The sequence below is a fragment of the Colias eurytheme genome, chromosome 13, assembly GCF_061535395.1.
Source record: "Colias eurytheme isolate Ceu_HAF_F1 chromosome 13, ilColEury1 Martin Lab GWU primary, whole genome shotgun sequence".
Taxonomy (NCBI): Eukaryota; Metazoa; Arthropoda; class Insecta; order Lepidoptera; family Pieridae; genus Colias; species Colias eurytheme.
The window spans coordinates 3,856,732-3,869,973 of record NC_142992.1 but is presented as its reverse complement, the minus strand read 5'-3'; the positions used below and the strand labels follow the sequence as shown (position 1 = coordinate 3,869,973).

The 13,242-nt window shown below is 35.2% G+C and overlaps 1 protein-coding gene across 1 annotated transcript; it reads left to right on the top strand.

The window, feature by feature from the left end:
* Positions 1–8,841: 8,841 nt before the first annotated feature.
* LOC149903313 (uncharacterized) lies at positions 8,842–10,359 on the top strand. Its single transcript, XM_090108909.1, has one exon. The coding sequence runs from the start codon at positions 8,842–8,844 to the stop codon at positions 10,285–10,287; it is 1,446 nt and encodes a 481-aa protein (XP_089965035.1). The 3' UTR covers positions 10,288–10,359.
* Positions 10,360–13,242: the final 2,883 nt, after the last annotated feature.

Genomic DNA, 13,242 nt, shown 5'->3' with positions numbered 1-13,242 from the left:
ATTTTATAATTTCTTATATTATTGCCAAATAAAAGTAACATCTTATATGAAAGCATACACTTATATCTATAATAGTGAATAAGATTAATCAAAATTGAAATAAATTACCTTATTAAAGTCTTGCAGTTAGAAGGTGAATATTTCCAGCCGTGCGTAGTAGTAGATATATTATGTCGTAGCAGGATAATCATATTCAGGAACCAGGGCCAGGGTAACATTTAAAATACGATCCAAAATTGCAGTGTTATAAGTATAAAGTAGATTCTTTTACCACTGCATTAGGTAGATATCAAATATCAAAATTTCTCATAATCGTACTTCCTACTAAATATTATAAATGCGAAAGTTTGTGAGGATGTGTACGTGTGTGTTTGTTACTCTTTCACGCAAATACTACTGAACCGATTACAATGAAATTTAGCACACATGGCACACATATAAAATAGAGGGCAACTTTGATTAACACATAGGATAGGTTTTAACGGAAACTATGCGGGTTTTTCATTGAAAACGCGGGCGAGTTATTAACGTGAGAAATTTCAAGATTTGGTAATTATATTTTACTAGCGGTCCGCCCCGGCTTCGCCCGTGGTACATATTTACGTTTTCTCTACATAAAAATAATCCTCGTACTTCAAGGAATATAATAAAAAAAGAATTATCGAAATCGGTTCAGCCGTTCTCGAGTTATGCGCTTACCAACACATTTTGCGATTCATTTTTATATTATAGATTTATTTGGTAATTCGTATAGGTACTATATAGTATATAGTAGTATATTATTATTAATCTGTGGTACTATGTACAACATTTACAAGCATTTACAAGGGTACAACTAGTTTTATAATGAGAGAAACTGAAACATTGTTTTATCGCGAATAGTAAAGCTTACATTACAATTACAATTTAATATAATTAATTGGTACCCTGGGTACAAATTAGGGATTTCCTGGGAAAGCCTCGATCGCAAAACGGTGAAACAGTAGATAATAATTATTGAATTCGAGACTGTTTAAATTACTTTGCGAATTGCTTGAAGTTTTTTTTTTATGAAAAAATAATTTCCATCAGTCTATGATCTATGTCGGTATTGGTAGATACAGATCACTTCCTAAATAGTTACTAGTTTATATTCGCAATATATTAAAACATTAGGTATGAATTGTGTTATGTGCCCTAAAGTTACATACATACATACTAAAGAAAATCCTCTCCGTATTTTCTTTTTCAGCTGACTTAAAAAACGAGGTTCTCAAGAACTTTCTACTGGGTGAACCGATATTTAAAACTTATTCGTGTTAACTAGGCGCAGAAGTATAAAGCCGACTTTAATAAATAAAATATTTCACATCTCTCATCTCCAAGAGAATGGAAATAACCTATTACGAACTAAGTCAGTTTCAGATACAATTTTCTATGTATTTAGACACATTGACCCCTAGATTCAACAGACAATGTCTTTGTACACGTTAGATATTGAATTTTGTGACGGGGTCACTGAATTACATCGTAAATCAGAAGTGCAATAATAATCATTAAATAGAAATATGTAAGATATAAGATATACATAATACATTGCTCGGTATATAGAGAAATTAGGCATCATTAGAGTGAAAGCCACATATTACATCATACAGTAATGTAATGCGTTCAATTTCAACATCCCTCTCCAGCCCTTTCATTATACAGGAAGACAATACAAGAACTTAACGAGTTCTATGTCAAGTTCATATAGAAAATAATACTCATGATGATATTATAGAAATTGTTATTAATTGATCCCATCCTTAGGGAGTGCTAACAATAAATATATTAAACATAAGCGGTAGGTACTTTCCATATGTACAAGGTTATGCAAACAGAATCAAGTGTTACTATAATATTATTTTATTATCATTCTTTATGGTAAGATAAAAAAAAACTTTATGCTTTTAGGTACATGTAACAAGTAATGACGAATGAATATCAGCTAAAAGATAAATATCTAGAAAGAATTCGATAGTCGTAACATCGGATCATTCAATGAAAAGAGCAAGAATTTAATTTTCACCCTGTAAAGAGAGTTTAACGTAAAAATATTTGAATAATTTATTGCGTTTGTATTCTGTTCTTTAAACTTTTGTCTTTCGCAATGCTCAATTTTCTTTGACCATCTCTTTGACTGTGTAGAAATATATTGTCTGTAATTGAGAATGTAAGTACGTACGAGTCATTAATGTATACCTACCTATCGCGTATAAACAACTTAAATGTATAATCTCCCTCAGATGTGTAATGTCTAGTTCTAGTTTATCTACCCTATTTGAATATTATCTTATATATAAAATTCTCGTGTCACAATGTTAGTCTGCATACTCCTCCGAAACGGGTGGACTGATTCTCATGAAATTTTCTGTGCATATCGGGTAAGTCTGAGAATCGGCCAACATCTATTTTTCATATGTACCACGGGCGAAGCCGGGGCGGACCGCTAGTAATTTATAAACATGTTAAACTTCAACAGACAAAAAATATTCATGACACTACCACATTCAGCGACATTCATCAATACTTGATAGAATGATGAATTACTCCGTTGCACATTTTTATTGCGCTTTTGTATGTCATGACACAATGCACCTGAATGGTTTTAAAATAAATTAGGTAAAAGTAAAATACATATATTATACGGAAATGAACGGCCAATTTAAAACCAGCACAACAATTAAATTTAAAGCAAATGAAATAAATTAGTACCTAGCGTACAAGACGAACCTTAAAATTGTGTTAATATTCAGTATCTCTACGCTATTGGTTATTATTTATTGCATTATATATCGGAGTGTTATTGGTAAAAGCTGGGATCACTTCGCTTTCACGGATCGTAACACAATATAGGTAGGTAGGTATTTATTGATTGAATTTGATCAATTCGCAAATTTCGCTTTGCCTTTTATGAAGACAGACATTACATTTTTTTCACGTCCTTCCGATCCTAAGTTACACTTAGACTATGTGTTAAAAAGCTGATATTGTTAATCAATGGGGAAATGTAAGACGTTACATAGCTTAGGTTAACAACAAACTTATTATAATTTTCTCGAGAAAAAAATATTCGAGTATGATTCGAGTGTATTTTTTTTTTATTTAGCAATCGGTTAGGTAGGTATATTGTCTAAATTATAGGTGTAATGCGATCGATATAACGTGGAATAAAACTTTTTACTTGAACTTAATTCATAAAAATTCATAATTTCCGACTCCTGTTTATAAAGAATTTATAAAATTATGTTATACTTAGGTAGACCGTACACAAAAATCTCCAGCCCACACAACTCTCGAAACTCACTCACGTAAGCAAAAGAATTCGTCGGAAAGATTTGCATCTACTAAGAATTCAGATATTGGATGGCATCACAGAAAGGGAGAAAAGTGGTATGTGAATCCCTGAATCCCTACGATATAAGCTCACGGTCACTTCAATCGCATAACATAAAATAGGTACAATGTAAAAATTGTACAAAGGGTAACTACATACTTCTTGGATTCTTGGATTTATAGCTCACGTAGTCACGTAGTTACGTCACCTATGTAGAGAAAGAGAATAAGTAATTATTTCAAAAAGATTATGGAATCGATGTTTTCTTATGAAATGTGCTTCAAAACAATGATTTCCATTGATTTAAACATAATTATTAAGCAATGTGAAATACATAATACGGTATATTTAAAATTACATTTAAACTTTTCCATACTTCGCTTTGAAATATTATGAACTCGTGAATGAGTGAAACCACATAACGACCTTGTACTGAAAATCAACCGCCTATACAACAAGACGTTGCGAATATTTAAATAACACACCGCAGGAAAACGCGAATTCAGATTGCTTGTAAAATGAGGAAACGCTGTTTGCATTAATTTAGCAAAAGTGTATAAATTTATTTTCTTTATTTCACTAATCAGTAAATCTAAATCTATATATATATATGTATATAAAAATGAAACCCGTTTCGCGTTGTTCTTTTTTTATTATATATTCCTTGAAGAACGGGGATGGTTCATATATAGAGAAAACGTAAATATGTACCACGGGCGAAGCCGGGGCGGACCGCTAGTATATTATAATATTGTATAGATTAAGCCAAACATGGAAATTTTTGATATAGTACTTAGGTCCTACGTTGGTGGGTCTACATTTTAATATTTAAAAGTGGTAAATGTTCTTATTTGATACAACTTTAGGAATAAGAAATTCACATAAAAATCATGATAGGTAGGTATCTACTAACTTTCTTTGACTTTTTATTGGATGGATTTTTACAATAGGTATGTACCATTTTATTTGTTCATAAACTGCACTGTATATTGCGAATAAAATACTATTTATTACCAAATACTAAAGCTTCAAATTCAATTTGTATCTTTTATGATCTTCCATCATGATCTCATTCTTACAATATCTAAGCTTACAATAGGCTATTTGACAGTATAAAAAATAAATTACTTTTTTGTGTAATCCATATATATATATAAGGTTTTTAAAGCGATTTAAATTAATAAATGATATAAATAATAGCTTATTTGTTTATAAATCGTCGAGAAAAAACATCATATTTTTTAAAATTACCACGTGACCGAAAACATCCATGATTGGCTGCATCTGCCATGAGTCATGACGTCACAGATGCGTAAATAACAAGTGATCCCAACGTTTACTCACGTCGTTGCTAAATTTCGCTTTTGGTTTTGTTTCTTGTATAACTTATTTCTTGTGATTCAAGGTGTCTGTAATCAGTTTTGTTCTTTATGTGTTATTTTTGTTTGTCATGGAACCTAATTTCGAAAAAGCAGACAGTAGAAATCTACCTAAAGTGGACGCTGTATTGGTTGACATGTTCTATAAAAACAACCCAGACTTTTACGCTCCTGAATTGAGAAATGTGAAAACAGCTACGTAAGTTAATATTTCAATCGTCATTCATTACCTTTTTAGTTAAATGTACCTACAAACATGAATCACAATAGCACAATAATTATTATGAAGTATACATTTTTTAGGTTATGCCCTTTGTTTTTCATTTCAGCCATCCAGTTTATAGGATCAAAATTGACGTGTTTGTATTGATTATTTTCAATATCAATACAAACACGTCATCATCAATTTATATATATCATTATCTTACCTCAAGCAGGTAAGTAATGAGACGATTTATACTATCTACTAGCTTTCCACCCGCGGCATCGCCCGCGCAGTCAAAGAAAAACCCGCATAGTTCCCCTTCCCGTGGGATTTCCGGAATAAAACCTATCCTATGTCCTTTCTCGGGTATCAAAATATCTCCATACCAAATTTCATGCAAATTGGTTCAGTAGTTAAGGCGTGATTGAGTAACAGACAGACAGACAGAGTTACTTTCGCATTTATAATATTAGTATGGATTATAAATTTATTATTTACTAGCGGTCCGCCCCAGCTTCGCCCGTGGTACATATTTCGCAATAAAAGGTAGCCTATGTTCTTTCTCAGGGTCTAAATATTGTCTGTGCCAAATTGCATCAAAATCGCTCCGGAAGTTTATGAGACTATTCATTACAATCAAACAAACAAACTATCCCATCCCCTCAGTATCTCCCATCCTCACCACTTCCATCTCCCCAATCCTCCCAACCGTCATCCTCCCCACTCCCATCCTCCCCACTCCCCACTCCTATCCTTTCCTATCCCATCCTCCCAACTCCCATCCTCCCCACTCCCATCCTCCCACATTCCATCCTCCCCACTCCCCACTCCCATCCTCCCACAACCCATCCTCCCTACTCCCATCCTCCCATCCTCCCACAAACCATCCTCCACACTCCCACCCTCCCACATTCCATCCTCCCCACTCTCCACTCCCACATTCCATCCTCCCCACTCCCATCCTCCCACATCCTATCCTCCCACATCCCATGCTCCCATATCCCATCCTCCCACATTCCACCCTCCCATATCCCACCCTCCCAATTCCCATCCTCCCACATGCCATCCTCCCGCACCCATCCTTCCCACTCCCATCCTCCCCACTCCCATCCTCCCATCCTCCCATACTCCCACATCCCATCCTCCCACATCCCATCCTCCCCACACTCCCATCCTCCCATATTTCATCCTCCCTTCTCCCATCCTCCCACATTCCATCCTCCCAACTCCCATCCTCCCACATCCCACCCTCCCACATCCCATGCTCCCATATCCCATGCTCCCATATCCCATCCTCCCACATTCCACCCTCCCTACTCCCATCCTCCCCACTCCCATCCTCCCCACTCCCATACTCCCACATCCCATCCTCCCCACTCCCATACTCCCCACTCCCATCCTCCCACATCCTACCCTCCCACATTCCATCCTCCCCACTCCCAACCTCCCGCATTACATCCTCCCACATTCCATCCTCCCCACATTCCATCTTCCCCACTCCCATCCTCCCACATTCCATCCTCCCCACTCCCCACTCCCACATTCCATCCTCCCACATTCCATCCTCCCCACTCCCATCCTCCCCACTCCCATCCTCCCACATTCCATCCTCCCCACTCCCATCCTCCCACAGTCCATCCTACCCACTACCATTCTCCCCACTCCCATCCTCCCACATCCCATCCTCCCACATCCCATGCTCCCATATCCCATCCTCCCACATCCTATCCTACCATATCCCATCCTCCCACATCCCATCCTACCCACTCCCATCCTCCCACGTTCCATCCTCCCACATTCCATCCTCCCACATTCCATCCTCCCCACTCTCATCCTCCCCACTCCCATCCTCCCACATTCCATCCTCCCCACTCCCATCCTCCCCCGTTTTAAATTTCATTTATAAAAATATATAGAGTACTAGCTTTCCGCCCGCGGCTTCGCCCGCGTTTTCAAAGAAAAACCTGTTCCCGTAGGATTTCCGGGATAAAACCTATCCTATGTCCTTTCTCGGGTATCAAAATATCTCATGCAAATTGGTTCAGTAGTTAAGGCGTGATTGAGTAACAGACAGACAGACAGAGTTACTTTCGCATTTATAATATTAGTATGGATTGCAAATAAAATAAACTGCCTACTAGGTATTCAACACCATACTTACATCGAAGTGGTCTTCTCAAAAAAATATAACTGTTTTAATTGATATAATTATCTAATATCACTTGGATTTCAGCGAGCTAACTGACACTTTCTACGCATTTTTATATCTTTTGGGGCACATATAAATAGTTTGTCAGGGGTTTTAATAGTTGTATTTCTGCATCCAGGAACTACACACCACCTATAAGAACTCATTTTCTGGTTTTTAAACAGATTAACTTAATTATACTATAATTAAAACAAAAACGAACAATAAGTACTAGGAGCAAGTTGATGTTTACGCCGCTGTGACGTCACCATGATCGCGAGACGCCATGTTCTTCAAAATTGTGTTTTGGCGGCATAGAAACTGAAGGTGTTTGTATTTTATATGAATAATCTTATTTTTTTTAATCCCTTTAACTACTTAGGTACCTACCTAAATTATTATCTGTGTATTTGTTTTATGGGTGGCCCGTTGTAGGAAAGAACTAATACTTAAATTTGAACATTGAATCCAAATAATATTATGAACTTCGTAAAATTTGTGGTTAGGTAGTTACAATTTCATCTTAATTTTCCTTTTAGTACAGGAATTTTTTCTTGTCCCTTGCTATAAACTTATAATCAGTATTATCACATGTAATGTTACCCATATACCTAAATTTAAATTTTAAAATATTGTTTTGGATCGAACATAATAATAAGACTTCTCCTTTTAACTTGTTTTATATACATAAGTATTTTACTCACGTATGTTCCAGTCAAGTAAAGGGATCAGCGTCGAGTTAAGTGAGAGGTAAGGCTAACAAATCTAATTAAGGTTCGTTCTCTTTGAGTCTCTTTGAAACAGGATGGCCTGTATCATTTTATGTAGATCAACTCTTATCGTTTTTATGTAAGCGCTATCCATCAGCAGAATTGTTTCCCTGCACTTAATACAACGGTTGAAGCGGTTAGTTGAACCGCTTGAATATAATATTTTAATAGTGATAGCCACGAAATTATTATGGATTACCTACACAATTATTCGATAAAATACTTTGGTGAACGGACCACCTTTTAAAGGGATAGTTTAGAACCATCAGGTGTATTAGATGCTCTGTGCCATTAGTTTTAGCATCAGTCAATCTAGCATGTTTAACATAAATTTAATATCTAAAGTTTAGTTATGTACTAAATACAATATAAAAACCTACATGAAAATCCACATGAAAATCGCTTATTCTGAAAGACTCATTATTATACATAAAATATATTACTTAAGTACAAGTTTTTAAATTTTTTATCTACTTAACTATTGTTATTAATTTATTTTATGTGTTTAATACTTGGTTTAATATTAATAGGTGTATATAAAATAAGGAAAATACCTGTTGAAAATATGTACAAACCACAGTACAAACAGACTATGGAATAATTTAATTCATAGCTCGATTCATAGAGTGTAGAAGATTTGACGTATTCACGACGTTTTATTTCAAATTGACATTTGGCATGGCGTTGACAATTTGACATAAGATCGAACGAAAAAAGCGCGGGAAACTTCGAATGAAGCGGGTGTAATTTTTCTTGGCTGAGTTAAAATAATTAATTTTTATATGATCAGTGGAGTTTGGTTTTGTATATATAGTTTATAATTGTATATATTTTATTAATTGTGTATAGTTAGTGTTTATTTAGGTAAGTTTTTGTATATATTTAATTTATAGTATGTAAAAAGTTAAATTTCGTGAGGTAAGGTTCGGTCTGATTGTTCTATGAACGATCCTCCGGATCCTATTCCCCCGGGACTGGTTACCCCCGGTCCTGAGGTAGCTAGTTACATAACAATCCCAATTGTTACAAATACATGCTTAGATCAGAATTTGGAGAGTACTCCAAAGAAACGACGCTATAGAAAGCATGCAAAAGATTCAAATGAATCAATGATCACTGAAAATATTGATGTTGGTGATAAGCTAAATAGATCTAATGATAATTCTAAATTACATGACTCTGTTGCTTTACAAGATAGTCGGTGTGAATATGTACCTTCAGATTCCTTCCCTTATATTGTTCATGTACAGAGAACTGAAACATCACCCGGCGATGGCTCTACTCTGCATCCCATTACTTTTGGAAGGTTTTTAAAGAACAATAACATAAAAAACATTGTGTCTGGTAGCATTAAAAAAATAGGCAGAAACCGTTGCATTGTTGCTTTCACAACAGCACAGGATGCTAATGAGTTCGTCAAAAATAAAAATTTGAGTAGCTTTAATCTTAGTGCAAAAATTCCATCATTCAATATTACCAGAATTGGTATTGTTAAAGGCATTCCATCCGAGTGGTCCCCCGAGGAAGTAAAAGAATATGTGTCCACCCCAGTAGGTTGTGGTAAAATAATTAAGGTCCGAAGGATAAATTATAAAGTTAATGTTAATGGTACTATTTCTTGGAAACCTACACAATCAGTCGTTATAACATTTGACGGACAAGTTCTCCCTGAGCGTGTCTATGTTTGTTATAACTCTTTGCCAGTAAACTTATATATTTTCCCTACTGTCCAATGTTATCAATGTTGTAGATACGGTCACACTAAAAATATATGCCGATCCAAACCTAGGTGTTACAAGTGTGGTCAAGACCACACAGGCGACACTTGTACGGTAGAAGAAGATTGTGCGTCATGCTTATTATGTTCTGGTTTCCATTATGCTTCTAACAAAATCTGTCCTGAGTATAAACGGCAAAAAGATATCAAAATATGTATGGCTCAAAAAAATATTTCTTATGGTGAGGCAAGCAAATTTTACCCACAAATTACAAAATCATATGGCGAGGTATTGATGGCACCCTCTTCTAATTCAACCCCAAACAGAATAAGTGTTAATAATACAAATTCTTCATACAAAAAAACTTTTCATTTAAAACCTAAATTGCCTCCTAAGTCTATAAAGGGTTATGACAAAGTTGCTCATAATGATATTATTAGACAAGCTCAGATTCCTACGCCTGAAAATGGCTGCGGATATCAAGTGGTCCATAATGAAACCGAAACATCTCAGATTATGGATATTATAACTTCTTTAATAAACACTTTATTAAAAAATAAAACTTTAAAACCGTCCAACGTTGCCACTTTGTATAAGTTAATTGATAGCATAAGTAATAATAATGGATTCCAAAATAATACAGTGGAACTGCAGGAGCATAATTCCTAAGAAATCGGATTTAATTCATATTATAAATAAGCATGATCCTATTATAATCACTCTTAACGAGACTTGGCTAAAACCAAATCTCAATTTTAGAATTCCAGGTTATGTTTGTATTCGTGATGACAGAATTGATGGGTATGGTGGTGCTGCCATACTCATCAAAAAGTCTTTACAATTTAAACGTCTAATATTACCAGCGCACAATAATAAATATGTAAATAGTGTTGGCATTAGTTTTAAAAATATTTCAATCATTTCAATTTATATATCTTATAATTCAGAATCAACGTTTAATTATTTACAAAATCTATTAACATCAATTTCTACTCCTTTATTACTGCTTGGTGATTTTAATTCCCAACACCAATATTGGGGAAGTGGTATTACTACTAGTAGTGGTGAGCAACTTTTAGATATTATGGACATGCATAATTTATGTATACTTAACACAGGTGAACCAACACGACGTACGCGAATGAATGAAAATCTGAGTGCGGTAGATCTTTCTCTTTGCTCGCCAGGATTAGCTTCATCCATATCATGGCGTCCTTTAGCATCTTCATTCGGCAGTGATCACTTCCCTCTATTAATGTCAGTTCCTATAGGAAATACTAATAACACAACAAGAAAGCCAAGGTTGAGGTACCAATTGAACAATGCCAATTGGGATAAGTTTAGAGAAAAGGTTGATTTACGTATTATAAATCTTCCTGAATGTCATGCAGGTAATGAAGAGACGTGCTCTGAACATCTTGCTAAAATATTGATTGAAGTTGCCGATGAAACTTTCCGACATAAATCTACTAAAAGTTTGAAAATTCCTTCCCCACCGTGGTGGGATAATGAATGTAGTGATGCAGTCAAAGAAAGGAAGCGTATGGAAAGAATTTATGCAGATGACATGTCCGGTATTAATTTTGATAACCTCTCTGAAGCTATTAACTTTACTCGATCACTTCTTAAGAAGAAAAAACAAGAAGGTTGGAAATCTTTTTGTTCTTCATTATCCCCCGAGACTTGTCCAAGTGAAGTGTGGAAAAATATTAGACGTTTCCGATCTGCTTTCAGAGAACAAACATCTGTAATTTCTAAGGATTTAGCTCATAAATTTATGGATAATCTAGCTCCATCTACGGCCCCAGAGTATATTGAAAAACCCTTACCTATTGTCTCCCCTTCAGACCACAATTATAGCTCTGTAATAGGATCTCCATTTCTTTTAGAGGAACTCAAAGGAGTTCTTTCTAGTGTTAAAGATTCCGCGCCGGGTATGGACGGGATCCCGTATTCCTTTTTATCTCACCTATCAGAAATTAGTCTTAAATATTATCTGGACCTCATAAATTTAATTATGATTTCTGGGAAAATTCCACGGTCTTGGAAATCTCAAGAAATTATACCTATTTTGAAGCCAAATAAATCTTCGAGTGAGGCATCATCATATAGACCAGTGGCTTTATCGTCTGTCCTTTGCAAAATTTCAGAGCATTTAATAAAAAATCGACTGGAGTGGTATTTGGAACATAACAATTTTTTATCGAATAGCCAATTCGGATTCCGTAAGGCGAAAAGCGCCATTGACAACATCTCCATACTTACTTCAGATATCAATATTGCTTTTTCGGATAATCAACATGTTGTTGCTGCGTTTGTTGATATTCGCTCAGCATATGACAATGTGGTTATCACCATCCTACAACAGAAACTTATCAGACTTGGTATTCCAGACGTTTTAATTAATTTTATTATTTCTTTATTAGAGGAGAGATATATTGTTTTAAATATTGATGAATCCGTCCATTTTCAACGTACCACGAGTAAGGGTCTTCCTCAAGGGTCGGTCTTAAGCCCTCTATTATATAATATTTATACGCACGATTTAGCTGATTCATTTAATAATAGCATTAACATTCTTCAGTATGCTGATGATGTTGTATTATACACTATAGATTTTAGTTTAGATTCAGCTTGTAATTTTTTAAATAAAGGTCTGGTCGAGCTTAAGTCTTGGCTAGATAAAAATGGATTAGATGTTTCTGTAGATAAAAGTGTCGCTGTAGTTTTTACGAGATTGCGGATAGTTCCTAGGGTTTATATTAGTTTTAATGGGAAAAGGATACCACTCCAAAATCATACAAAATTTTTGGGCGTGTTATTAGATAGCAAAATGGCTGGTACTTATCACGTCGAGTATATATGCTCAAAATGTGAAAATATATTAAACTTGTTAAGGTGTCTTTCCGGAGTTTGGTGGGGTGCCCACCCTTTTTGTATGAAATTGGTGTATAATGCTTTGATTCGTAGTATTCTGGACTACGGAACGTTCTTGTTAGAAAGCGGTAACGTAACGGCACTTAAAAAATTAGATCAAATCCAAGCTAAGGCTCTGCGAATCGTATTAGGTGCAATGAAATCGAGCCCTATTAATGCCCTTCAGGTTGAATGTGGAGATCCTCCACTGAAAATCAGAAGGCAATATTTATCTGATAGGTTTTTGTTCCGTATAGTACAATTCTCCAACCATCCATTAATAGACAAGTTAAAAATGTTAAACGATCGGATAAGTACGTCTTCTTTCTGGAAAAATAAGTCAATACCTTGTTTAGTTATAAGTTACCGTAAATTCATTTCAATGTCAACAAGTATTTTTCAGTCGCCAGTTTTACCGCTGTATGCATATAACTTTAAGTGCCTTTTGATCAAACCAATTATAAAATACAATATTGGAATCAATAAGAATGATACGGATTCAAATGCAAATTTTAGGTTTAATGTCGATAGGGAGTGGCGTAATTGGCATCATATTTTCACTGATGCATCTAAATCATCAAATGATAGTTGTGTTGGAGTTGGTATATTTCACGTTCAATATAAGATTACACAAAAGATCAAGCTACCGCCGGAGTCTTCAGTCTTTTCTGGAGAGTGCTTTGGGCTCCTAAAAGCATTAGAATATAT